The 27371-nt window shown below is 46.7% G+C and overlaps 1 protein-coding gene across 21 annotated transcripts in view; it reads right to left on the minus strand.

Annotated features, from left to right (window-relative positions):
* Window positions 1-27371, minus strand: part of nrcama (neuronal cell adhesion molecule a) — a 198063-nt gene that overhangs the window by 89016 nt on the left and 81676 nt on the right. For 11 of the 21 annotated variants that reach the window (XM_055650311.1, XM_055650310.1, XM_055650301.1 and 8 more), the window contains exons 3-5: window positions 11546-11705; window positions 3650-3667; window positions 2541-2646 (exon numbers count right to left, since the gene is read on the minus strand). In XM_055650311.1, coding sequence (XP_055506286.1) covers window positions 2541-2646; window positions 3650-3667; window positions 11546-11639 — 218 coding nt within the window. In that variant the 5' untranslated portion in view covers window positions 11640-11705. Of the gene's footprint in view, window positions 1-2540; window positions 2647-3649; window positions 3668-11545; window positions 11706-26880; window positions 27076-27181; window positions 27290-27371 lie in introns of those variants that run through there. The other 10 variants (XM_055650313.1, XM_055650303.1, XM_055650302.1 and 7 more) reach the window with 3 other exon arrangements.

Here is a 27371-nt window from a genome sequence, read left to right on the forward strand (position 1 = left end):
TCATGCTAAATATTTCAAAACTTTTAGAGAATTTTTAACATCACTAAAGTTGCCCATCGCCACCCATCTCTGTACTGGGTAACCAGAAATCAGGAGAGTAGGGCTGAAGTACAACCGGAACTTCAGTTGGGCAAATGACAGTGTTTCAAGAGTATTTTGGCTTATGCTCTACGAATCTACACCAAGATTATATCGTAAAAAGGAAAGCGTAGAGGAATGTGTGCAGCGGTAGAGTTGCTGCTTTACAGCGCCAGAGACCCGGGTTCGATCCCGACTACGGGTGCTTGTCTGCACGGAGTTCGTACTTTTTCCCCGTGACCACGTGGGTTTTCTACGAGATGTTGGGTTTCCTCCCACACTCCAAAGATGTACAGGTTTGTAGATTAGTTGGCTTGGTATAAATCGAAATTGTCCCTAGTTATAGTTAGCGTTCAGGGATTGTTGGTCGTCACGGACTAGGTGGGCCGAAGGACCTACTTCCACACTATAGGGGGGTTGCACGGAAGGTCACCGGGTCATAGGGCTCGACGCACGGAGCCGCTAAATCCAACTGGAAGACATTCGTCACTTCCGGTATATGTTATTAATGCTAGAAACGCGTACTTTCCTACCTGTTAAAAACCGCCAAAATGTTGAATTGTTGCGCTGAAAATAATTGTGGGAGTTGGGGTAAGTGTGAGAGACATGTACCCAACTTCAGAATTTCAAACGTGAAGCGAAATGAAGGTATAGAGGAGCGAGAACTGAAGGGACAACAACAGCTAAAGTGCATGGAAAACATTGAAAATATTGGGAAATATCGCGTTTGCTCACTGCATCTCATCAAGTAAGGCATTATTTGTGTTTTTTCTTGATTCCTTTGGTATCTAAAAATTCCCAGAAGTGATAAATCTAGCTGTAAATTTTTCTTCAGATGCGTTTTAATTTTGTATGTAAATACCCACGAGAACCAAGGGCGATTAAAAAAAATTACAGCCATATTTATCACTTCTGAAACTATTTAGATGCCAAAGGAATCATGAAAAAACACAAATAATGCCTTAGTTGATGAAATGCAGTGAGCAAACGGCCAATGTTCGCCAAGCACTCTGTGTTGTTGTCCCTTCAGCTCTCGTTTCTATCTACCGTCATTTCTCCTCACTTTTGGAATTCTGAAGTAGGCTAAATGTCTCTCATGCTTATCCCGATTTCCATAATTATTTACAGCGCAAAAATTGACAATTTCAGTGGGTTTTAACAGGCCCGCTACGCTGGAAACATTGGTAAGTGCCTACCTGCAGTTCATCGCGTGTAATCCATTTGGAGTAGCGTAGCAACAGTACGGGTCATGGGTCGTGACCCGACTGCCGTGAAACCTCCCTATACCTCTAAACTAAACTAAACAATGGGTTTAACTAAGATGAAGAGAGCTGGGATATGGAGGGAGTCACAAAGACGAGCAGTGAGGAGCCATCAAGGAACAAGCTACAGCACTTTGTGGCAACTGCAGTTGTTTAAAGTGCTTTATAAATAAAGTTATTATTATTATTATTATTATTATTATTAACAAGTTGACTAGCTGTGTGCGTTTCTCAAACTTTTCTCCTCAATTTGATTGAGCCTCCATTGTTCTTGTTTAAATATATCCTCCTGATCACATTCTGGGAGGGACGTGGGAGGAATGTGGAACAGGGACAAGAGCATGGAGGAGGAGGGTCCGAAATGGCAGCTGGTGAATGATAGAATATGGGGAGAGTCAAATGGCTGCCTGGAATTATTGTGTTAATGGTTGGCACAATCTTAATGGGCCTCAGTAGGCCAAGCTGGGTCTCTCCTTGACACGTGAGCTGCATGGTCGAGGGAAGGACTGGTGGACCTTGGCCTTTAGAGGGGTTAGGAGCACAGAGTGGAGGGAGTCGGCGATGGCGGACGCAAGAATAACGGGTTGGTAAGAAGAACCGGGGTCTAACCTGCCTCGCCCTCAAGGTCCGTTGAGGGAGGCGTTCCTGGGGCACAAGGGATGAAGGCGGCCGGGCGAGGAGAGGGACAGACGTAGGCCCTACAACAGCCTGGGACTGGCCTGGATCAGGCACCACTCCAAAAGACCAAGTGCTGGGCTTTGAAAATGGTTCACACAGAGAGTGGTGAATCTGTGGAATTCTCTGCCACACAAGGTAGTTGAGACCAGTTCATTGGCTATATTTAAGAGGGAGTTAGATGTGGCCCTTGTGGTTAAAGGGATCAGGGGGTATGGAGAGAAGGCAGGTACGGGATACTGAGTTGGATGGTCGGCCATGATCATATTGAATGGCGGTGCAGGCTCGAAGGGGCCGAATGGCCTACTCCTGCACCTATTTTCTATGTTTCTATGTTTCTATGCCAATACCTAGCGACTCTAGTATACAGTCTCAGTGGACCATTCCTATGCACTTTGTGTTATCAGGGTTGTGTTGAGCTATGGTAACGTTTTACTGAACAGCGTGCAAAAAGATAATTTCACTGTATCTCTGTATATTTTGAAAATAAAGGACCATTGAAGCATTGACTCAATGAGTACATACCTGGGAGCTGGGTTCCCTTTGGCATCACACTGGATCAGGATGTTATCCCTAGGGTCGATGATGTAATCCTTGGGAGACTGGTTGGTGATGGTTGGAGGCTGGGGCACTGCATTAGAGGGCACAGAGTGTAAGACTAAAACGTAAGATAAATATTAGCGAAATGTCAACCATTGTTCATGCCAATTTGCTACACCATCAAGCAGGTTGCATCCAGGACGCATGCAGATACTGGTCAAGAGATCTGGAGCCAAAGCGAAGGAGGTCAGATACTTTGTTAACCTCAGCACCATTTGAATCCGTGCATGCTCCTGAGTGTTTGGGGAAGACACTTCTCTTTGCTCATGCAACTGTGGTGCTCACTCTTGGTCAAGCCCTTCATTGACCAGGGCTGTGATGTGGCCAGAAGTTGATTTTCACTCCAAAATCATGATTTGGAGATTATTTTGCTGTTGTTCGAAGGAGACAATGTTGGACAACGCAAATGTACCGCAGGGGGGGGGGGGGGGGGGGGGGGGAATCCAAGATATTCAAAGTGCTGGAGTAACTCAGCGGGACTAAGTAACATTTTGGGTCGAGACCCTTCTTCAGACTGGGAGTTAGTCATCATATCTCTGGTTACCCGCTCCCTTGACTGTCAGTGGAGATGTGGCTCTACCCAAAATGTCACCTTTTCCATGCCTCCAGAGATGCTGCCTGACCCGCTGAGTTGCTCCAGCTTTTGGTGTCTATCCTGGGTGTAAACCAGAATCTGCAGTTCCTTCCTACAGATCCAATAAATACCAATGTTTCTGTGATCGTTACTGTAATCGAAGGCCGAACGTTCACAGTTCCTTTGTCCTGTGGACTTCGTCCCAACCTAGATTCCGGCTGCATGAGGTGAGCTGCGATTGGCTGAACAAGCCCCACCGGATGGGCCAATGAGAGTCAGCGACACTGCGGAAAGTGCCAGAACACACGATCACAGCAAAAAAAAACAACTCGTGCACATGCAGTGGGTGCAGCACACGGAGGGAATGTCACAGCAAACACAACAGCACTTGAAAACCAAGAGGGACGGGGACACACACGCGCACGCACTGCACCTCACATCCTGTGTGTCACAGACTTACGTTCATCCAGAATTTTTGCTTTACTCCCCAGAATCACCAATTGAGAGAGTAAACAAGAGAAGGAGGGAAAAAAAACACAGTTTAAGCATGAAGGATATCACTCGCACACTTTCTACACAACCCTTAAAGTTGCTTCATGTCTGGCCTAGTCCTGACTAAAGCATGACGCTCACACTTACTAAAACCTGCGAATGCAGAATTCACAACAAAAGAAAATTAAAATGGGGTGGCACGTTGGCACAACGGTAGAGTTGCTGCTTCCCAACGACAGAGACCCGGGTTCGATCCTGACTACAGGTGGTGTCTTTACAGAGTTTGTGCGTTTGATAGCAAAAACAGGAAGGCAGATTATTGTCTAAAAATTCTAAATGGTGTCAAGTTGGGAAAAGCGGAAGTACAACAGGATCTGGGGGGTCAATGAAAGTAAGCATGCAGGCACAGCAGGCAGTGAAGAAAGCGAATGGCATGTTGGACTTCATAACAAGAGGAGTTGAGTATAGGAGCAAAGAGGTCCTTCTGCAGTTGTACAGGGCCCTAGTGAGACTACACCTGGAGTATCGTGTGCAGTTTTGTCTCCAAATTTGAGGAAGGACATTCTTGCTATTGAGGGAGTGCAGCATAGGTTCACGGGGTTAATTCCCGGGATGGTGGGACTGTCATACGCTGAGAGAATGGTGCGGCTGGGCTTGTATACACTGGAATTTAGAAGAATGAGAGGGGATCTTATTGAAACATATCAGATTATTAAGTGTTTGCGCACGCTAGAGGCAGGACACATGTTCCCGATGTTGGGGGAGTCCAGAACTGGGGGCCACAGTTTAAGAATAAGGGGTAAGCCATTTAGGTCGGAGGTGAGGAAACACTTTTTCACACAGAGAGTTGCGAGTCTGTGGAATTCTCTGCCTCAGAGGGCGTGGAGGCCGGTTCTCTGGATACTTTCCAGACAGAGCTAGATAGGGCTCTTAAAGATAGTGGAGTCAGGGGATATGGGGAGATGGCAGGAACGGGGTACTGATTGTGGATGATCAGCCATAATCACATTGAATGGCGGTGCTGGCTCAAAGGGTCAAATGGCCTACTCCTGCACCTATTGTCTACTGCCTACTGCCTATTGTTCTCCCTGTGACTGTGTAGGTTTTCTCTGGTTTCTGCTCCAGTTTCCTCCCAGACTCCATAGATGTGCAGGTTTGTAGCTTAATTGGCTTCTGTAAATAGTTTCCAGCATGTAGGACTAGAACTAGTGTATGGGTGATCGTTGGTTGGCATAGATACGGTGGGCAGTGCCTGTTTCCACTCTGTATATCTAAAACTAAAAACTAAAACATTGGAGGCTGTATCTCCACCACCTGTCTCTCCTACTTCCTCATCCCCACATGCTGCAATGGCACCTAAATACATAAAGTCCACCCTTTGCAAGACCTAAACTCTCTCTCCCTACCTGTCCTGGCCCCTACTTTACAAACTGTCATCTCTCTGTGGAAAATGCTAAACTCACTTCATCTCGACTCCATTAGACAGCTCACAAGCAAATCACCCACCTCTACCCTGTCAAACACCCCTGGGCTAGGTATAACATGTACCTCCTCTAAATTATCCTGTCACATACTCCTTGCACATGGACAGCCTAGGTCAGATACACAGTAAAGCTCTCTGTAAGGTAGACTCAAAATGATGGAGTAACTCAGCAGGGCAGGCAGCATCTCTGGAGAGAAGGAATGGGTGATGTTTCGGGTCGAGACCCTTCTCCAGACTGATGTCAGGGTGTGGGCGGGACAGAAATAGAATGTAGTCGGAGACAGTAAAGCTGGTGGGAGACTGGTGGGAAAGGTGAGGGGATGGAGAGAGAGGGAAAGCAAGGCCTACTTGAAGTTAGAGAAGTCAACGTTCATACCGCTGGGGTGTAAGCTACCCAAGCGAAATATGAGGTGCTGCTCCTCCAGTTTGCGCTGGGCCTCACTCTGACAAGGGAGGAGGCCCAGGAGAGAAAGGTCAGATTGCGAATGGGAGGGGGAGTTAAAGTGCTGAGCAACCGGGAGATCAGGTAGGTTAAGGCGGACTGAGCGGAGGTGTTGAGCGAAACCATCGCCAAGTCTGCTCTTGGACTCGCCGATATACAGGAGTATAAGCTCCCTCTACACTGCTCCTTCTGGACAAACTGGTACTGTATGTATTAGAGTGCATCCAGGACTCAGAAAACAATGTTTTGATTCAAAGATTTTTCACGGTGTTTTAATGAAATTACTTAATAGGAAAAAAAATCAGATACATACAAAAATGGAAACTAGGGATCAATAAAAACAGGAGAATATTTAGGGGTGGCACGGTGGCGCAGCGGTAGATTTGCTCCCTTACAGCGCCAGACACTCGGGTTCAATCATAACTATGGGGGCTGTCTATATGGAGTTTGTACGTTCTCCCCATGACCGCGTGGGTTTTCTCCTGGGGCTCCGGTTTCCTCCCACACACCAAAGACGTGCAGGCGTGGAGGTTAATTGGCTTCCCTAATTGTGCATTGTGCCTAGTGTGTGTGGGATAGTGCTGGTGTACCGCGGACTCGGTGGGCCAGAGAGCCTGTTTACGCTCTAAAACTAAACTTAACTAATTAAATAAACTAAACACATTGGAAAATATATAAGCAATATAATTAGAGACAGTAAAACCTCTCCACTAACATTGTCAGGTCATGCATTACATAGTAAAACTCTCTGGACACTGTACTTTTATACACTTCCAGGGTATGGGTTAAATACATAGTACAGTTTCCACATTGTCCCATGGCATGTGAGATACACACAAAAAACTCCCTCGACACTGACCCACCACACACATCCAGGACACGAGTTAGATACAGTAAAGGGCCTGTTCCACTTGGGCGCCATTTGCGCGTCATTTATGCAACATCATTTACGTGTCACGACGCACGATGCACGCGTTGTGACACGCACGTCATGCGCGCATGGTGCATGGTGACGCAGGCAGTGACGGGCGGTGGCGAGCGGCGCCCCAGGATTTTGGGATGTACAAAATCTTCGCGCGCCATTTGCGTGGCGCAAATGACGCCCAAGTGGGACAGGCCCTTATAGGCCCCCCTCTGCCCAATATTTGTGAGGCAAAGAAAGCATTCCATGATAATTTATTTCCATGTACTTTGTTGTGAACGGCAACATCGTATGTCCAAGATCTGCAGCTTCAGTTCTGCTTCAGTTACCAAATTTCTGTTGCTTCCTATTTGCCTTTAAACAAATAATGTTCAATTTAAACAACTCTTCACAGTCCCACTCGTCTCCTCACCCCACCAAACCCAATCCTGAGATGAGACAGTTTGCTCTTGTTTAAGTAGCTAAACATAATGAATTTAGGACAAAAAAAATTATTGCTCACTTAGATGCCTTGTAAATAATTGACATCATTCATCAGAAAATTATGCACCATACTCCTACACCTCGTGAAATTGTCTGCCCTGCCCGCAAGTTAAATGAAGTACAACGCGGCAATGGATCCCCCATTGTAAATGAGGACGAATTGAAAAGCAAATTAGCCCCACTGGATTGTTTTGCACATCAGAGACTTTTACACTTGAACCATATTATTTCTCCCTTCGATAAACTCCAATAAATTAGCAATGGCTGGCACTGCCTTCGAACACCAACAAATCCGGTGCAAGTATTCAGAGGGGTCATCCCAGACCTGATACAGTTGCCACAGCATAAAACCACATCTAATTTGACAGTGAATTGATCATCTTACTCAGGGAGGCCAACAGATTAATCAAAGACGAGATGGAAGGATGTCACACTGATGCAGCCAGATGTCTCGGCGCATGGCTGAAGTATATTAATGGGTCGGATGTAGGGGAGCTACTGTCTGCATCTTAATTGTGCTGTCTGGTCCACAGCGATCTTCCCTTCACTCTGTGCTGCAAAATTTATTTACCTTCCCACCAATCTGCTCATCTTCAAACGCCTCAGTAATTGTACATCAGATTACTGGGGAGCCATTACTCTTCCTGTCTGATCCATGCTCTCTGCCATCTGTGCAAAGCATTCGGAGACATTCATTGACATGAATGTCAACTACAGGTTGTTTTTCTGCCGTCCACAATACTGACTGACTGGGGTGGAGCGGTAGAGTTGCTGCCTTGCAGCGCTTACAGCGCCAGAGACCCGGGTTCGATCCAGACTAAGGGTTTAAGTCTGTACGGAGTTTGTACATTCTCCCCGTGACCGCGTGGGTTTTCTGTGAGATCTTCGGTTTCCTCCCACACTCCTAAGACGTACGTGTTTGTAAGTTACTTGGTTTGATATAAATGTAAAATTGTTCCTACTGTGTGTGGGATAGTGTTAATGTGCGGGTCTGTGTGGACTCGGTGGGCCGAAGGGCCTGATTCTGCACTGTATCTCGAAACAAAACAAAATCAAACTAGATATCTATTGCATTTCATTCTATCAGGATCATGATCAGAATCATTTTTCACACCCCCAGTCTGTTCACCCCCCCTTCCAGAACACCACCTCTGCTTTCAGTCTGATGAAGGGATCCGGCCCCAAACATCAACAACTCCTTTTCTCCAGAGATGCTGCCGGACCTGCAACGTTTTTCGAGCAACTTTGCATCTATTGCACAAATTTTGTAGAGCAAAGGCACACATTTAAAACAATATATTTTGGGTTGCGTGAGAGGGTCAAATTTCTAGTTTAGTTTAGAGATACAGCTCAGAAACAGGCACTTTGGCCCACCGAGACGGTCCGCACACACTAACGCTATCCTCCACACTAGGGACAATTTGCAATTTTTACTGAAGCCAATTAACCTATAAACCTGCACGTCTTTGGAACGTGGGATGAAACCGGAGCACCCGGAGAAAACCCACACGTGTCAGATGCGAGAAAAGCCCAGGAACAATCACGGCCGACCGCAAATGACCTGAAGCAGGGAGGTGCCTGGTTGGCCCATTGGTGTGATCTCAAGAGGGAAACAATGTGGAGAACTGTGGAACTGGTTAAACAACCAGGGTGGAGGAAGGGGCAATAGGGGGAGAGGGGAGGGGAGTGTAAGTTAAAGTAACTTAACATAACGAGAATTCAACGTGCATCCCACTGGGTTGTAAGCTACACAGGAGAATTATAGGCCGCAGTTCCTCCAATTTGGGCGTGGGCTCAGACTGGGTAATTCTGTATAGAAATGTGGACCCAGCAGGAAGTGCCGCTTGAGCCGGGTGAGGCACGGGTTGTCCCATTCAACGCACAATTAGGTTTTCAACTTCTACCCACAGAGCTGAGAAAAGAGCACACTGGCGGTGCGTATAGGGTGATTTCACTAAAGGTCACTAGAGCGTAGATCCGCACCCACGTGACCAAAATTCTCAAGTGGAGGACACTCGAGGGTTCGGTACATGTTAGTGGATGGGAAAAAACGCATTTTCCCACCCGTTAAAAACATAGAAAACGGCGAGGTTGTGAGCTGCAATTTACTGTGCCAGTCGGGGTGACCGTGAGGCACAGCTACCTAGATTTACAGGGAAAAAAAAAGATAGCAAGTAAGGTAAATTCAAGAGGGAACTGAAGGTTCCAAACCGATGGAAATGAACAGCTGACATTTGCCGTGGATATTCAAAGGTCCAAAATATCGGGAATTATCGCGTTTACTCGCTGAATTTCATCAAAAGTAAGGCATTATTAACTTACTTTTGATAAATTCAGCGAGCAAACGCGATAATTCCCGATATTTTGGACCTGTAAATATCCACGGCAAATGTCGGCTGTTCATTTCCGCCGGTTTGGCACCTTCAGTTCCCTCTTGAATTTACCTTACTTGCTATCTTTTTTTTTTCCTGTAAATCTAGGTAGCTGTGCCTCACGGTCACCCCGACTGGCACAGTAAATTTCAGCTCACAACCTCGCCGTTTTCTATGGTTTTAACGGGTGGGAAAATGCGTTTTTTCCCATTCACTAACATGTACCGAACCCTCGAGTGTCCTCCACTTGAGAAGTTTGGTCACGTGGGTGCGGATCTACGCTCTAGTGACCTTTAGTCACCCTATTGAGGGAAAACATGAGAACAAACAGACCGTTCTGTCAAGAACGGGGGTTAAAGGATCGATCAATCAAATTGAGGAGGATAAGAGTTGATCAAGTCAATGTTAAATAAGTGGGGAGACAAAGAGAGAAAGCGAGAAAAATATTCAAGAGTTAGACTGAGAAAGAAAATTGAACAAAAATTAAAAGAAAATATTTCCCAAATTATTCGAGTGTGTGAACAAAACTTCCTTGCTCACTTTGTTAGGCGGGAGAGTTTATTGACAGTCACTTACAATTAGCTTGTAATTAGAGGGTACCCATGCTGATAATGACTACATTTAACTTTCTGAAGTGAGTTTAATGGGCAATTGACAAGGTTTAGAGAAAATCCCAGTGAGGTTGCTTTGTAATTCGAAGAGCAGAGTCATGCAAACGGGTCAGCACTTTGAGCCAGTTCACCGTTCATGGGCAAACTGCTCCATGCTACAAACTGTGGGCCAACTGGTTCACCCTGTCACTGTGACACTGGATTGTTTTTCAGCTCAATTCTGGCTGAGGCCCTTCAGTTCAGTGTGGCAGCATTACAGTCATGGAGTATTAGAATGATAGAGTGTGGAAACAGGCCAACGGCCCAACTTGCCCTCACCGGCCAACGTGTCCCAGCTACACTAGTCCCACCTGCCTGCGCTTGGTCCATATCCCTACAAACCTGTCCTATCCATGTACCTGTCTAACTGTTCCTTAAATGTTGAGGATAGTCCCAGCCTCAACTACCTCCTCTGGCAGCTTATTCCATACAATCCTTTGTTTGAAATAGATACCCCTCAGATCCCTCAGCATTATCTGGGAACGGTTGCTCTGCAGCATGAAACCAGGGTGGCTGTCCCCCCTGACACTGCCGGTAGAGCCGCTACCTCAAAGCGGCATAAACCCCGGTTCAATCCTGACCTCGGATGCTGCCTACGTGGAGTTTGCATGTTTTCCGCGTGACCGCATGTCTCTCTTCCGGTTCCCTCCCACATCCCAGACACGTGCGTTTTTGGCCTCTGTAAATTGCCATTCGTGTGTAAGGAGTGGATGAGAAAGTGAGGTAAGATAGAACTAGTGTGAACGGGTGATCAATGTCACCGTGGACTGAAGAGCCTGCTTCCAGGTTGCATCTCTAAACTAAACCAAAATAAATCATGGAGGTCTCAAGGTACCAAGGTATAGCATTGGCTTGCATCTTTATTGGGCAATAAAAGACTAAACATGAAAACAAACAAGCCATCCAAAGAGCACCAATTTCAAGACTTCCAAGAGCTTAGAGATGTCCGACTCACATAAACAAGCCCCTCAGCCCAACAATTCTGCACCAACCAGCAACCATCCATTTTATCTAATTCCACATTAATTCCAAATTCTCATCAACTCCCTCCTGCATCTGTAGTTCCTTTTTTATTATCTCATCAACTCCTCCCGGTTACAGCACTCAACCATGAACTTGATGGCAATTGGACGTCAATTAACAGCATAATTCAAAAATAGACACAAAGTGCTGGAGTAACTCAACAGGTCAGGTAGCATCTCTGGAAAAGGTGTCGTTTCAGGTCGAGACCTGTTACTTCAGATTCTGAAGGATCTTAACCAGAAACGTTACCCATTCCTTCTCTCCAGTGATGTTGCCTGACCCGCTGAATTACTCCAGCGTTTTGTGTCTATCTTCGGTGTAAACCAGCAGCTGCAGTTCCTTCCAAAATTGAATAATCCCCACAGTTTTGGATTGAGGCAGGTAGCGGGAACACCCAGAGGGACCCCCCCCCCCCCCCCCCCCCCCCCCCCCCCCGGTCAAGGGGTTGAGCCCCGTTGGACATTGAAGATGGAATAGATTTTCACTCACGATCAAGGGGCACTTCCAACGCAGCACCCAGATGGATCAGAAGGAGAACGAGTACAGAGCAACTGCATCTTCGGCTCGACTTCATCCCTGCCATTCTCCAGCCCCGAAGCGCAGGACTTCTGCAAGACAAGTCCCTTTGGATCCTGGAATCTGCAAGAAGCTAAAGCGAGAAAGAAAATCAAATTATGATCAGCAAGATATTTTCTCTGTGATTGTCACTTTAAAACATCATTATCAACGTTAAAATATATTAGGCAGCACCCTTGAAGAAAGGATGATGGGATTAATGGGGAGAAGGCAGGAGAATGGAATTGAGAGGGAAAGATAGATCAGCCATGATTGAATGGCGGAGTGGACTTGATGGGCAGAATGCCCTAATTCTGCTCCTATAACTTATGAACTTAAAGTTAAATATATTATCAGGTTGAGCAAACAAGAACACAAGAAAATAGGAACAAGAGTAGACTATATGGACCTGTCCTTTAATATGATTTACCTTAGGTCTCATCTACTCCACCATGCCAAGATCCCCACAGCCCTCAACTCCCAATCTTTCAAGACGTTATCTACCTCCACTTCAGATACTTCTATTGATCCAGCCTCTGCATCTCAGTGAGGCAAGAGAAATCATTTGGCTTTAGAGATGCAGCACAGAAACAGGTCCTCCGGCTCACCAAGTCTACGCTGTCCAACAATCACCACATGCACCAGCACTTATCCTCAGGCCCTCTCATAGATGAACTGAGGCCCAGGCCAATTACAATCTTAGAGGTCCCCAAATCAAGATCCCTTTGAAGCAGACAGGCATGAGGCTCATGCCAAATGGCACCCGTTGCCCTCCCTCTGGCAGGGCCTGCTTATCCTACACACTAGAGACAATGTACAACTTTATTTTTACCGATGCCAATTAACCTGCAGTCTTTGGAGTGTGGGAGGAAATTGGAGCACCACGTTCTCCCACGCGGTCACAGGGAGAACATACAAACTCCTAACAGACTGCATCTGTAGTCAGGATGGAACCCGGGTCTCTGGTGCAGTACGGCAGCAACACTACCGCTGCATCACCGTGCCACCCCCTCTATGTACCTTGGTTTTAAATGACTGGCCCCTTACCTTGAAACTGCGTACCCCTCCTTGAGACTGATCTATTAGTGAAAAGATTGTGGTATGGAAGAATTAGATCCATTCTATCATTCCTCAGCTCATGTTCATGAGTCACAGGAGCTGAAGTGGGCCATTCGGCCCATCGAGTCTACTCCACCATTCAATCATGGCTGATCTATCTTTCCCTCTCAACCCCATTCTCCTGCCTTCTCCTCATAACCCTTGACACCCTTATGCCCCTGTCCCACTTAGGAAACCTGAACGGAAACCTCTGGAGACTTTGCGCCCCACCCAAGGTTTCCGTGCGGTTCCCAGAGGTTGCAGGTGGTTGCCGGAGGTTGCAGGTAGTGGAAGCAGGTAGGGAGACTGACAAAAACCTCCGGGAACCTCCGGGAACTGCACGGAAACCTTGGTTGGGGCACAAAGTCTCCAGAGGTTTCTGTTCAGGTTTCCTAAGTGGGACAGGGGCATTACTAATCAAGTATCTTTCAATCGCCACCTTAAAAATACCCACACTGTCCTTACATCAATGTGGACAGTAAGTACCGGAGCTTAATTAGCAGTGATCATGCTTCAACATAACAAACCCATTACAAAATCTTAGCCATAACTTCCAGTGCAGGTTTGATAGGATGCTGCTATCTATTGGAGATGCCACCATACAATTGATAACGTCAACACAGCTCCGTGGCATGGTAAAGCCTTGCAGCTTAATTGCTGATTGCTGGTTCATTGCTGATGACAGTCACTTTGCAATTACCCACCTCCTAAAGAGAACAATGTGATAAATGAGCAAAGAGAGTTTAATGGGCTTGCTTGAGGGATAAATATGGTACAAAATCTCACATTTTCATTCCTGGGAGATCAGTTATGACTTTAACCAAAGTCTCAACAGGAACCAGACACTTCTGACACAGTAAGAAGGATGCTGGTTTAAACCGAAGGTTGACACAAAAAGCTGAAGAAACTCAGCGGGACAGACAGCATTTCTGGAGAGAAGGAAAGGGTGCTGTTTCGGTTCGAGACCCTTCTTCAGACACAGCATCACTTCCTTGGTGGTACTCTGGAGTCTGGAGCCCGGGCTTGTGTGAGAGATTGAGGTGGGTGGGAACACAGGCTTGACTGATTCAGCGACAACACATTTGCCAGCTAAGCCACAGCTAACACGAGCAAGGCCTGAGCCAGTGGTCTTGTACCAAAAGAGAATGAAAATGCCTCAGACAATTGCTTTCTCCAAACTCAGCAACATCAACCTGACGCAATATTCCATCTCCTCCACCAAAACAAAAGTTCCAGCAGAGATTCAAAAGTCACAAATTTGGAAGCTTGTGGATCTGGGCTTGTTCCTATGCCATGTGAATGGAGAGCTACTATGGATCACGTGTAGGCTGATAAAATTAGTTATCTTGGCACTATGTTTGGTATGGTCGACTAAAAGGACTGTGTTGTATTCAGTTTAGGTCAGTTCAGTTTAGTTTAATTTAGTTTAGTTTGAGTTGAGTTTAGAGAAGCAGCGGGAAAACAGGCCCTTTGGCCCACTGAGTCCACACCGACCAGCAATTACCCTTACACTAGTTCTATCCTACACACTAGGGACAATTTACAATTTTACTGAAACCAATTAAGCTACAAACCAACACCTGTGCTGGAAAAGGACCTTTTCCTTAACAGTCAGAAGATAAATAGCTCAATTCACACAGAGAGTGGTGAATCTCTGGAATTCTCTGCCACAGAAGGGAGTTGAGGCCAGTTCATTGGCTATATTTAAGAGGGAGTTAGATGTGGCCCTTGTGGCTAAAGGGATCAGGGGGTATGGTGAGAAGGCAGGTACAGGATACTGAGTTGGATGATCAGCCATGATCATATTGAATGGCGGTGCAGGCTCGAAGGGCCTACTCCTGCACCTTTCTATGTTTCTATGTGTCTAATTTCTACATTTCCAGTTTAGTCGAATGCTTTCGAAGAGAAACTTCTAGAAAAAACTGGAAAACAATATATACAGAACTTTTTATTCTTAAATACAAAGAAAATTTTTATACTTTGTTTATTCTGGTGTTTACAGAGTATTATGTTTACATATCTGTCGTGCTACTGCATGTAGGGATTTAATTGTTCCATTTTGGGACATATGATAATAAAATAATTCTTGACTCTTAGATTTGCAGTGACTGGTGTGATCACGGATGGATGTGATATAATACAGCACATTTGTTTAGTCGGAGTCCTGTTTCCCTTCTTGCAATGCAAGCCCTACCTGCACCCCCTGCTGTCACTAGCCCAGGCTGGCTTCAACCTTGTTGTCTATGGTTAAGTGTGGAAAGATACGGTGCCTTTACTTCATCAGCCACTGCAAAGCTGCTTAACCTTAGCCGTTGCCTGGGAACACTTCACTGATTTTGGATGGCAAAGTAAAAAAAAAAAAAATCCACTTTATCACAAACAAATCGCCTTTGCTCGCAGTTCGCTTGCAAGGGAAACAGTGGCAGGCCGGTGTGGGGGATAGATAATGCGGATTAGTGGACAAGGAAGTGGCCTGGAGGATTCGTTTGAAGCTAACTCTCCAATCTTAACGGTCCAAATGTGCGCCAGCTGATAAACTGATCTTATATCTCGGGAAGGCTGGACTGACACGATGGAATATTGAAACATTTTGGAATCGCCTCTAGAAGGGACAGCACTGGAAAGTGAGGTTCCATATGCAGCTCACAGTTTGTTGAACGGTACACCAAGATGATATTATTACCAGTCACTGCCAGGCAATCACTTAAAAGCTTCTTACACAGTGAGCCTAAAGCCACTGTCTTAATCTCCAGCCAGACAAATGGTATTGCACTCTTGATCATATGAATACTCTTTGAGTCTCTTATTTCACGTTGCATGCAAAGGGTGGAAAACCCAGTAGAAACAAGGAACCACAGATGTGTTTAAGAAGGAACTGCAGATGCTGGAAAATCGAAGGTACACACAAAAATACTGGAGAAACTCAGCGGGTGCAGCAGCATCTATGGAGCGAAGGAAATAGGCAACGTTTCGGGCCAAAATCCTTTTTCAGACCACAGATGTTGCTTTGCACAAAAGGACACAAAGTGCTGGAGTAACTCAGTGGGTCAGGCAGCATCTCTGGAGAACATGGTTAGGTGACGTTTTGGGTTGGGACCTTCTGACTGCTGAACAGGCTGAAAAACAGCCGATCTTAAATATAGTCCTACGATTCAGCAATAATGGAAAAGTAAGGTGTTTGGACATCAGTGCTGCGTGTGCCTCTCTCCAATGAAGCACTCCAAACATCCGTCAGTCACTGACACACAGCATAGTCGATCACAGCAAGATCGATGGAACAAGGCATACTCAATTTGACGACACAGGGGTGCAGTCATGAAGAAGAAGAACATCCAGTGAGGTAATGTGTGAAGTGAGTCGTTTTAGTGTAATTCCACACTATCACAAACATTTCCTGCTCTCTACAACCCTCCCCCACCCTGCACTATTTAGAGTTTAGAGATAAAACGTGGAAACAGGCCCTTCAACCCACTGAGCCCATGCTGACCATCGATCACCCGTTCAAACTAGTGGCATGTGATCTCACTCCCTGCACATTAGGGACAATTTTTAGAAGCCAATTAACATACAAACTTGCATGTCTTTGGGATGCGCTACAACACATTCTCATCTAGTTTCAGACTTTACTTTAGACTTTAGAGAAACAGTGTGGAACCGAGTCCGTGACGACCAGCGATCACCCCGTACCCAAAGCTACAAGCACTTGGGACAATATTCCAACTTACCAAAGCCAATTATAGACGTGTACATTTTTGGAGTGTAGGAAGAAACTGGAGCACCTGGAGAAAACCCATGTGGCCACAGGGAGGACATACAAACTCCATATAGATATAGCCAGGATCGAACCCAGGTGTCTGGCCACTGTGTCACCCAAAGTCAGGCAGCATTTCTGGAGAAAATGGAGAGGTGATATTTCAGGTCAAGACTCTTGGTGCCAACCCGAAATGTCACCTATTTATGTTCTCCAGGGACAAAACAAGCAAAAACAGTTGACAAATAAAAACATGTACATTAGAGCTACTATTTGACAGGAAATGCATGCAATTCAGATTTTTAAATAGAATAAGCCTTTTATTCTTTTACTTGTTTGTTCCTTAGATACATCTAATTAGTTTGCAATGTTCTGACATATTTGCATTGAATTTTGGCACCGCTCAGTGCTTTCACAAAATAAAGGAAGAATACAATATGGCACAGTGGCGCAGCGGTAGAGTTGCTGCCTTACAGCGCCAGAGGCCCGGGTTCGATCCTGACTACGGGTGCTGTCTGTAGGGAGTTTGTACGTTCTCCCTGTGACTGCATGAGACTTCTTCAGGTGCTCCGGTTTCCTCCCAAACTTCCAAACGTGTACAGGTTTTTGGTTAATTGGTAAATTTTGTAAATTGTCCCCAGTGTGTAGGATAGTGCTGGTGTCCGGGATTGCTGGTTGGCGCAGACTCGGTGGGCCGAAGGGCCTGCTTCAGGGCGCGTTCAATAAGATCTCCCGTCATTAACATTGAATGGTTAAACAGGCAGCACTCTAAATTTATCCAATCTGCGTTTTGCACAATTTAGTGAAAAAAACAAGATAAGGTGTCTGAAGAAGGGTTTCGGCCCAAAACGTTGCCTATTTCCTTCGCTCCATAAATGCTGCCGCACCCGCTGAGTTTCTCCAGCATTTTTGTGTACCTTCGATTTTCCAGCATCCACAGTTCCTTCTTAAACAACAAGCTAAACTAACTACTTTACCGCTTTTCAGTCTGAAAGCAGAGTTTATATTTTTTGCCTACATTAGGACCGTGATTTCCAACTCTGATGAGACGTGGTGAAATTCAGGGTTAAACAGTGAGCTTCAGTAGGTGGCAGGCAAAGGGAGATGAGAGTATAATATTAGAAACATAGAAACATAGACAATAGGTGCAGGAGTAGGCCATTCGGCCCTTCGAGCCTGCACCGCCATTCAATATGATCATGGCCGATCATCCAACTCAGTATCCTGTACCTGCCTTCTCTCCATACTCCCTGATCCCTTTAGCCACAAGGGCCACATCTAACTCCCTCTTAAATATAGCCAATGAACTGGCCTCAACTACCTCCTGTGGCAGAGAATTCCACAGATTCACCACTCTCTGTGTGAAAAATGTTTTCCTCATCTCAATGGACAGGGGCAGAAACCAGACGAAGCAATTAGAGTAAACCCTCATAATAACGGACCATGGTTCCGTTATTGCTGATTGTCCGCTATAACCAAGTGAGGGGGTTAAAGTTTAACCCAAGGCCTGGAGGGAAGAAACGTGGCATTGGGGGGGACGCGGGGTTTAAACAAGTGGGAATTCACAGGCTGGGGATGCCAAGAACACGCCTCCTTCATGCTGCTCACTGTCTCCGCTTCCACTACCGTAACGTTTTGGTGACTGGGGCAAGTGGGGGGTGGGCAATGTAACAGGAGTCTCGGTCCGCTATAACCGAAACCCACTATACAGAGGTCCGTTATTGCAAGGGTTTACTGTACTTTGGACTATTTCTGTTTCTCCTGGCTAGTGATTTGCTCTGGTTTCACTCAGTTGCATTGCAATCCATTTATAAGCTGCAGAGCGAAGGGCAGCCTTGCTAAATAATTTATTACATACAACAGAAATGTAATTGCACTGAAGCAATCTATAACTGGAAGAATATATTTGAAAACCTGAGCCAAGATATAACAAATGGATTATAGAACAGAAACTAATGTTTGTTTTTCAGCACGGATCTGGCTTGGCTATAGTATTGACTGTAATATTCCAGGAATCAACAAATATTTTCTATCCACACCCCTAGATCCCTTTATACCTCTTCACAGGTGAACAAGACATAAGTGTCCCTGAGGTCTCAGATTCCCTAAACAATGTTTCCAATACAGAATGCAACCATTGTGTGTTATCAGTGAAAAGTACCTGCCATAATTGTGGCTATTAGGTGATACAGTTCATAACTGTGTTCGGACCTATTCACATTATTCCCTTTATCATGTATCTGTACACAGTGGATGGCTTGATTGTGATCACATATTGTCTTTCCACTGACTGGTTAGTAACTGTTCACTGTACCTCGGTACACGTGACAATGAACTAAACTCAACTAAACTAAATGTGTAACCCTGTTTTATACTATTTAAATAACTAATTGACAACAAATTCAACATGAAGTTGAATGGAATTTAAACATCTAACATGGGCAGGGCCTATACGGTGATTGGTAGGACTGGGTTTTATGCTGAAAATGCTGAACAAATTTTGCTTTGGTTTCTAAAATATACATTAAAACTAGTTGTGTTGAATGGAAACATTTCCTTTTCTGATCATCAACATTGTACGTTGACTATAAACCAAGAGGGATCTAGCAGTGCAGGTATATAGTTCCATGAACGTGGCGTCACAGGTAGATAGCGTGGTCAGAAAGGCTTTCGGCACATTGGCCCTCATCAGTCGGATTATAATTGATGTGATCACGGATGGATGTGATATAATACAGACAGAATCAAACCCGAGGAGGAGATGCAAGGCAGCAGCTCCACTTGCTGCTTCACTGTGCAGCCAAGCATGGAGCAGAAGGGAACTGCAGATGCTGGTTTATACCAAAGGCAACTCTGTTTGTGGGTAGCAGATTGCTTGCCTTTTTCGTCTGAAGACTGGTGGGATTTCTCCAGAGATGGACACAAAGTACTGGAGTAACTCAGCAGGTTACTCACTTCCAGATTCAGGGACAGTTTATTGCCATGTGTAATGAGGCAACTGAAGCATCCTACCACAACCAGAGAGCAGTGCTGATCTACTACCGACCTCTTTGGTGACCCTCGGACTATTCTTGATTGGACTTTGCTGGCTTTAACTTGCACTAAGCGTTCTTCCCTTATAATGCATCTATGCGCTGTAAATGGCTCCATTGTAATCATGTACTGTCTTTCTGCTGACTGGATAGCACACAACAAAAGCTTTTCACTGTACCTCGGTACACGTGACAATTAACTAAACTGAACTGAGGTCAGGCAGCATCTCTGGAGAAAAAGGATGGGTGATATTTTGGGTTGGAACCCTTCTTCAGACTGAGAGCAGAGGAGAGGGAACTGGAGGTAGAAAAAGGCTAGTTCCCTCCCCTCAACTTTCAGTGTGAAGATGGGTTCCAACCCAGAACGTCACACATGCTTTTTCTCCAGAGATGCTGCTTGACCCGCAGAGTTACTCCAGCACTTTGCGTCTATCTTGTGGTTAATTGAGATGCTCTGCACACTGCATAGTATAAATATGCCATAAAATTTGAAATACAGCTCGCAGCCACACTATCAGGCAGTTAATGTTGTGGCACTAGAAAAGTCTCAAGGGACTTCAGAAATCTGTAATGAGATTATCAAAGGAAGAAGCAATGAAGAGAGCGAAGATTCTTGAAATCCAAGTCAAAGCCACAGATTGTCCGCAGACAGATTAAAATGCAGAATGTTCAGGCAGTGAATGAGAGGAAATGGACTGGAAAAGGAGAAGCCTTAACACAATTCTGAGAGTTTTCAAATACACAAAGCATTTCTGGATTGGGAGTCCACACAGGTCAGTGAGCTGACAGAGAGCGTCTTATTAAATTATTAAAAACAATATTTACAATCCAATAAAACAAAGCAGAACCCACTTCCATAATACAAGACAAACAAATATACTAAACAAACTACGATACAATACACATCGCAGGGGACAGACTTCTGACCGACATACACTACAAACCAACTGACTCACATGGCTATCTGGACTACACGTCTTCCCACCCTGCCCCCTGTAAAGACTCCATCCCCTACTCCCAATTCCTCCGCCTACGCCACATCTGCTCTCAGGATGAGACGTTCCACACCAGGGCATCGGAAATGTCCTCGTTCTTCAGGGAACGGGGATTCCCCTCCGCCACCATAGATGAGGCTTGCACCAGGGTCTCATCCATACCCCGCAACACTGCTCTCTCTCCCCATCCCCGCACTCGCAACAAGGGCAGAGTCCCCCTAGTCCTCACCTTTCACCCCACCAGCCGGCAAATACAACAAATAATCCTCCGCCATTTCCGCCACCTCCAACGTGACCCCACCACTCGCCACATCTTCCCATCTCCCCCTATGTCTGCCTTCCGCAAAGACCGCTCCCTCCGCAACTCCCTTGTCAATTCTTCCCTTCCCTCCCGTGCCACCCCCTCCCCGGGCACTTTCCGTTGCAACCGCAAGAAATGCAACACCTGTCCCTTCACCTCCACCCTCGACTCCATTCAAGGACCCAAGCAGTCGTTCCAGGTGCGACAAAGGTTCACCTGTATCTCCTCCAACCTCATCTACTGCATCCGCTGCTCTAGATGTCAGCTGATTTACATCGGGGAGACTAAGCGGAGGTTGGGCGATCGTTTCGCCAAACACCTCCGCTCAGTCCGCAATAACCTACCTGAACTCCCGGTGGCTCAGCACTTCAACTCCCCCTCCCATTCCCAATCCGACCTCTCTGTCCTGGGTCTCCTCCATTGCCAGAGTGAGCAACACCGGAACAGCACCTCATATTCCGCCTGGGTTGCTTGCGTCCGGATGGCATGAACGTTGTATTCTCCCAGTTTTGCTAGCCCTTGCTGTCTCCTCCCCTTCCTTAACCCTCGAGCTGTCTCCTCCCATCCCCCCGCCCTTGGGCTTCTCCTCCTCCCTTTTTTCTTCCTTCTCCCCCCCACTCCCCATCAGTTTGAAGAAGGGTTTCGGCCCGAAACGTCGCCTATTTCCTTCGCTCCATAGATGCTGCTGCACCCGCTGAGGTTCTCCAGCATTTTTGTGTACTTTCGATTTCCAGCATCTGCAGTTCCTTCTTGAACAAACTACGATACAACTTTGTTACAATCCTTGTCAAGGATGCATTCAACCCCCCGCAGTGCCCAGCGATTCTGGAAATCCCCCAGGGTGCCTGTGGACAGCGCATAGTCCTTCTTGAAACCCACCCGGGCGCGGACCTATCCCCAGAAAAGGGGCAGATAGCTGGCTCAGGCAGAGCCCTCTTCCGCCTGGCGCCGTGACACGTGAACGGCCAACTTGGCCAGGCCCAGGAGCAACCCAACCAGGACATCTTCAGCCCTACCCTCTCCCCTACGCACAGGGTGTCCAAAGATGAGGATGGTGGGTGGGAAATGCAGCCAGAAGGCAAGGAGCAGCCCCTTTAGATAATGGACCAGGGGCTGCAGCCTCACACACTCTATATACATGTGGTACACAGACTCTTCCAGCCCGCAAAAGTGGCAGGCGGCTGGCGAGTCTGTGAACCGTGAGAGAAACAGGTTGCAGGGGACTCCTCGGTGCAATACCCTCCACCCCAGCTCCCCGATGTAGAGGGGGAGAATCCTTGCCTAGAGGAACCCACACTGGGGGCCCCCTCGTGACCGGAAGGCAACAACGACCGCCACTTAGTATCCAGACGGTGGACCAGGGCGAGTAAGTGCAGGGTGTGGAGGAGGAGCACGTACAGGACACGCCTCCCTGTGTATTAGAGGGTGATGAAGGGTGTCGAGGAAAGGCGGCTCAAGTTGTGTGGGACCGGCTCCCGGGAAGGATTACGGCATCTGGGTCCGACAAGTACTTCCGGCTGAGCGGGGGTTTGCTCAGCCACAAGTACTCCACACGTTTGAGCCCCCCGACACCCGGAGGGCCGACTGCCCTCACGCCCGGGCCGTGGGGGGGGGCAGTCAACGGCAACCAGGTTCCAGACTCTCAACAAGTCCCGGTAGAAGCCGGGCATCCCCAGCAGGACGGCTCTGCTGACCCCCACCATCGGGATCCGCGTACCACCTAGAACGCAGCGGCCCCGTTGGAAAAAGTGCGTTGCCAGCACGTACCACCTGGGAAGACGCCCTGAGTATCTCTGCAGGGTCTGGAGGCGGAGAGCCGCCAACTGGGTGCAAATGCCCACCAGCGACTGACCACCCTCCTCGATCGGGAGACTCAGGACCGCTGCAGAGACCCAGTGCTTTCCGTTGGCCCAGAAGAAGAATTCCACCAACTTCTTTCGGATGATCCCACCAAAGTCTGTGGAATTCTCTGCCTCAGAGGAGGCAGGATCTCTGGATGCTTTCAAGAGAGAGCTAGATAGGGCTCTTAAAAATAGCGGAGTCAGGGGATATGGGGATAAGGCAGGAATGGGGTGCTGATTGGGGATGATCAGCCATGATCACATTGAATGACGGTGTTGGCTCGAAGGGCTGAATGGCCTACTCCTGCACCTATTGTCTATTGTCAAAGGTGGCTGATGGGACCAATGTGGTCAATCTGTAGCAGAGCATGGGTAAAGCATCTTGGTGCATGTTAGGATTAGGTTACTATTATCACGTGTGCCAATGTACAGCAAACAGCTTGCTATACAATCTGATCAGATATACTATTATAACCAGTATGAATGGGTGATTGAAGGACAGGTGGAGACAGTGGGCCGAAGGGCCTGTTTCCATATATAGAAACAAAGAACTGCAGATGCTGGTTAATACACAAAAGGAGACAAAATGCTGGAGCGACTCAGCGGGGCCAAGCAACATCCCCAGAGAACAGGGACAGGCGACGTCTTGAGTCGAGACCCTCCATCAGACTCAGAAGCGCCACCTATCCATGTTCTCCGGAGATGTTGCCCGACCCCGCCAAGCTGCTCCAGCACTCTCAGGCGCGATCGAGCGTGGTTGAGCCCGTTAATGACGAGCAAAAGTTGGGGGTACCCAAGAGTGCACTGGAATCAGCCAGTCTGACGAGCGTACAATCGTGGACGAGGGTTCTGGCAGCTGAGGCGCCACCGTGCCGTATCAAACACATCGGGAACACAGAAGCTGGAACGATCTCACTTTGCAAGTGATCCTCTTCAAACTCGCAGCTTTCACCGCACTTGTAATCGCGTCTGCAACTAACCGGCAAACATAACCACACTCCACACAAGGCAGGATCACCTATAGCTTCAGGGACCCTGATAGCAGTTGAATTACTCTACAATTGAAGGGAACCACTTGCTGCACTTACCATTTGCTCTGAAACGGTCAAATTATATTTCCACAGTATATTTAAACCCAGCGCACGGGCCAACCAAGGAATCCAATTCATTTAATAGCTAGAATCTGTTCAGCAATCAATCTGTTGCTCCTGATAATAAGATTGTAGATTTGGACTCCTCAAGCCAGACACTGCATTTCATTAGATCATCTCTGATCTGTATTTAACTACATTTTCCCGCCCCGCTTCCATACCCTTTCCTAAAAGGAATTCATCAGCAGCCTCGAAGTTTCCAATTGACCTTATTGCATCAACCTTTGGAGAGAGGCTAGAGCATTTCTCGGGTCTCGCTCAACAGTAACAAGGCGAGAGAATCAATCACAGGCATTTTTGCAGCACTCCATCTTCCCAGCCAAACTGACTGTGAAATTGGGAGCACAAGGGATGATCTGACCCCTCGCTCCATACTGGATCTCAGCAAGTTTCACCCTTAAATGTCAAGTCGCATATGAAATAGCTCAGCGGCGCAGCGGTAGAGTTGCTGCCTTACAGCGCCAGAGACCTGGGTACGATCCTCGGGTGCTGTCTGTACGGAGTTTGCACCTTCTCCCTGTGACCGCATGGGTTTTCTCTAAGTGCTCCGGTTACGTCACACACTCCAAAGACGTGCAGGCGTGCAGGTTAATTGGCTTCTGTAAATTGTCCCTGGTGTGTAGGATAGTACTCGTGTATGGGAATCATTGGTCAGGGTGGACTCGCCTGGAGCATGTAGGATAGAACTCGTAAACGAGTGATCGCTGGTCAGCGTGGACTAAGTGGCTGAAGGAAGTGTTTCAACACTGTATCTCTAAACTAAACTAATATGGATAGGATAGGTTTAGAGGGTTATGGGCCAAGCGCAGGCAGGTGGAACTAGTGTAGATGGCGCATGTTGGTCAGCATGGACTAGTTGGGCTGAAGGGCTTGTTTCCATGCTGTATGATTCTATAAGTAAAATATCAGTCAGAATACTGGGGATAACTCACTCTTCAAACTGTTCTGTGGTAGTCATACATGAGAGGGCAGGCAAGGCTGCAGACGTTATCACTGCTGACAGTGGAAGGATCCCTCAGGGGCATACAGGGACATCAGGAAGTGTCCGTTGATAGGGCTGAGACCTTTACTGCTCCACTGAAATATTAGACTAGATCCTCCAACCCATGCGCGTTCACTCATTGCTACTCTAGAACGCCCGGTTAAATTCTGTGCTTTACATTTTAGAGATACAGCGCGGAAACAGGCCCTTCAGCCCACCAAGTCCACGCCCACCACCAATCACCCAGCACACTAACACTAGCCTACACACTGGGGACAATTTCCAACTTTTCTTTAACACCAAGCCAATTAACCTACAAACCTGTACGTCTATCGAGTGTGGGAGGAAACCAGAGCACCCGGAGAAAACCCACGTGGTCACAGGGAGAACGTACAAACTCCATACAGACAGCACCCGTAGTCAGGATCGAACCCGGGTCTCTGGCACGGTAATGGGTCTGTCCCAATTAGGGGACTTTTTAGGCGACTGCAGGAGACTATGCAGTCGCCACATGTTCGCGGGTGACTTTAGACCAAATCAGTGGCATTTTGGCCTGACTTGCCTTAATACGTGCTGCTGGTGTGAGACCGTGCTTGCTGCCCATGTACTGTGTAACAGCAACCACGGTTCGGCTTCACATTTGGTATGGCTTCACAATCTTTATTGAGTCGAGTTAAAAGTGAGAATTTTAGTCTTTTCCATGTGGACAGGTCCCTTAAGATACAGCCCTGAACAGTTGCTGTCTAATTTATATTGAGGTGTGAACCTGCAGAGACAGTGTGCTTTTAACTGCCCGTAATCCTAGCCAGAAACAGCACATGGTAACGTAAGGCAAAGGCCACCATGAGACAGAGGACAGTGGGCGGCACGGTGGCATAACGGTAGAACTACAGCCTCACAGCGCCAAAGACCCGGGTTCGACTCTGACTATGGTTGCTTGTCTGTATAGGGTTTGTACATTCACCCTGTATAGGGTTTGTACGTTCACCCCGTGACCTGCGTGGGTTTTCTCCGAGATCTTCGGTCCATTTCCTCCCACACTCCAAAGACGTACAGGTTTATAGGTTAATTGGCTTGGAATAAATGTAAAATTGTCCCTAGTGTGTGTAGGCTAGTGTTAATGTGCGGATATCACTGGTCAGTGCGGACTCGATGGGCCGCAGGGCCTGCTTCCGCGCTGTATCTCTAAACAGTAGCCATCTCTGAGAGTACTGTAGTCCTGACAAGAGAGCTTCACTCTGCACTACCCTGACCAGGATGCACTGGCTGGAGTAATGGACGAGCTTCTCTTTGGCTCCAGATGTGCTATGCCTGACGTGGGATCATTTGACAGGGCAAACAATGAGCTTCACCCTGAATCTAAATACACTATAGGTCCTTTAATGTTCGACAAGACTAATTCCAAATGTGCCATGCCCGAGTCCTGGGAGCACTGAACGCCACAATGGTGAATTAATTTTACTCTGCATTGTGGCACGGAAGTCCATTCATGAAACAAAGCAACCCAAGTAAAAAGTGTAGGAAGGAACTGCAGATGCTGGTTTACAGCGAAGATAGACTCAAAAAGCTAGAGTAACTGAGCGAGTCAGCACTGAGTTACTCCAGCTGTTTGTGTCTATCTTCACCCAGCTAAAAACATCTTTCTACTTCAAAAGCCCCGAATACTTTTAACTCCATTCCCAGAGCAGTCACACACCTTGCAGAGATCAATGGTATTAAACGCTGAACAATTTTTGCTTTGTTTTCTAACATATACGTTGAAACTAGTTGCCTTGAATAGAAACGTTTCATTTTATGAGCACCAACATTGTACATTGTCTGTAAACCAAGAGGTTAAGCGAGGGATACAGTACAAACCACAAGATAAATTGTGAATTATCCTAAAATTAAATGAATAAAAGTCTTCCTTTCTACATTGCATTGAACAACATCTGCTGAAAACAAGTTCACACAGGCTTGAATTGAATTGAATTGAATAAATATTATTAGCCAAGTATGTATACATACAAGACATTTGCCTTGGTGCTTTGCTCGCAAGTAACAACACGACATACAGTAAACAATTAAGAATAAAACATTATAATTTAAACATGTGAAGAATGAAATAAAATACCATACCAAAATATCTTGCACCAATTAAATGTGTTGACAAGTATATTCCATTACCTCCAGAAAACAAAACAAATACTGATTGAAAAGATATTCCTTTTTCTAAAGACCCCAAAACACTTCCATTTTTTTGCATCCGGAAATCCACAATTCAATGCTGAAGTCAATTTCAGTTCATTCATGTACGGTTTTTCAGTAATTCAACCACACACTTAGGCAACCCACGGAAACTTTAAACCACTATCCACTGTAAGTCGCTCAGTTTAAAAGAGCTGGCATACAAAGAAAACATTCTGGGAACATACTGTACCTGCGGCAACCGCTGAGCGGTGCACAGCTTACGCACAGATTGCCAGCTCAGTTTGCAATGAAGTGACACCGGGCATAATCCGTGGTGAAATGGCAGCAACACGGAGGCTGCTGCACAGAGTGGGAGGCTTGTGACAGCAAATCTATGACGGCTGAGGTACTGAGACTTTCAGGGGGCTAATTAGTAGCCG

Source organism: Leucoraja erinacea, chromosome 19 (assembly GCF_028641065.1).
Source record: "Leucoraja erinacea ecotype New England chromosome 19, Leri_hhj_1, whole genome shotgun sequence".
Lineage (NCBI taxonomy): Eukaryota > Metazoa > Chordata > Chondrichthyes > Rajiformes > Rajidae > Leucoraja > Leucoraja erinaceus.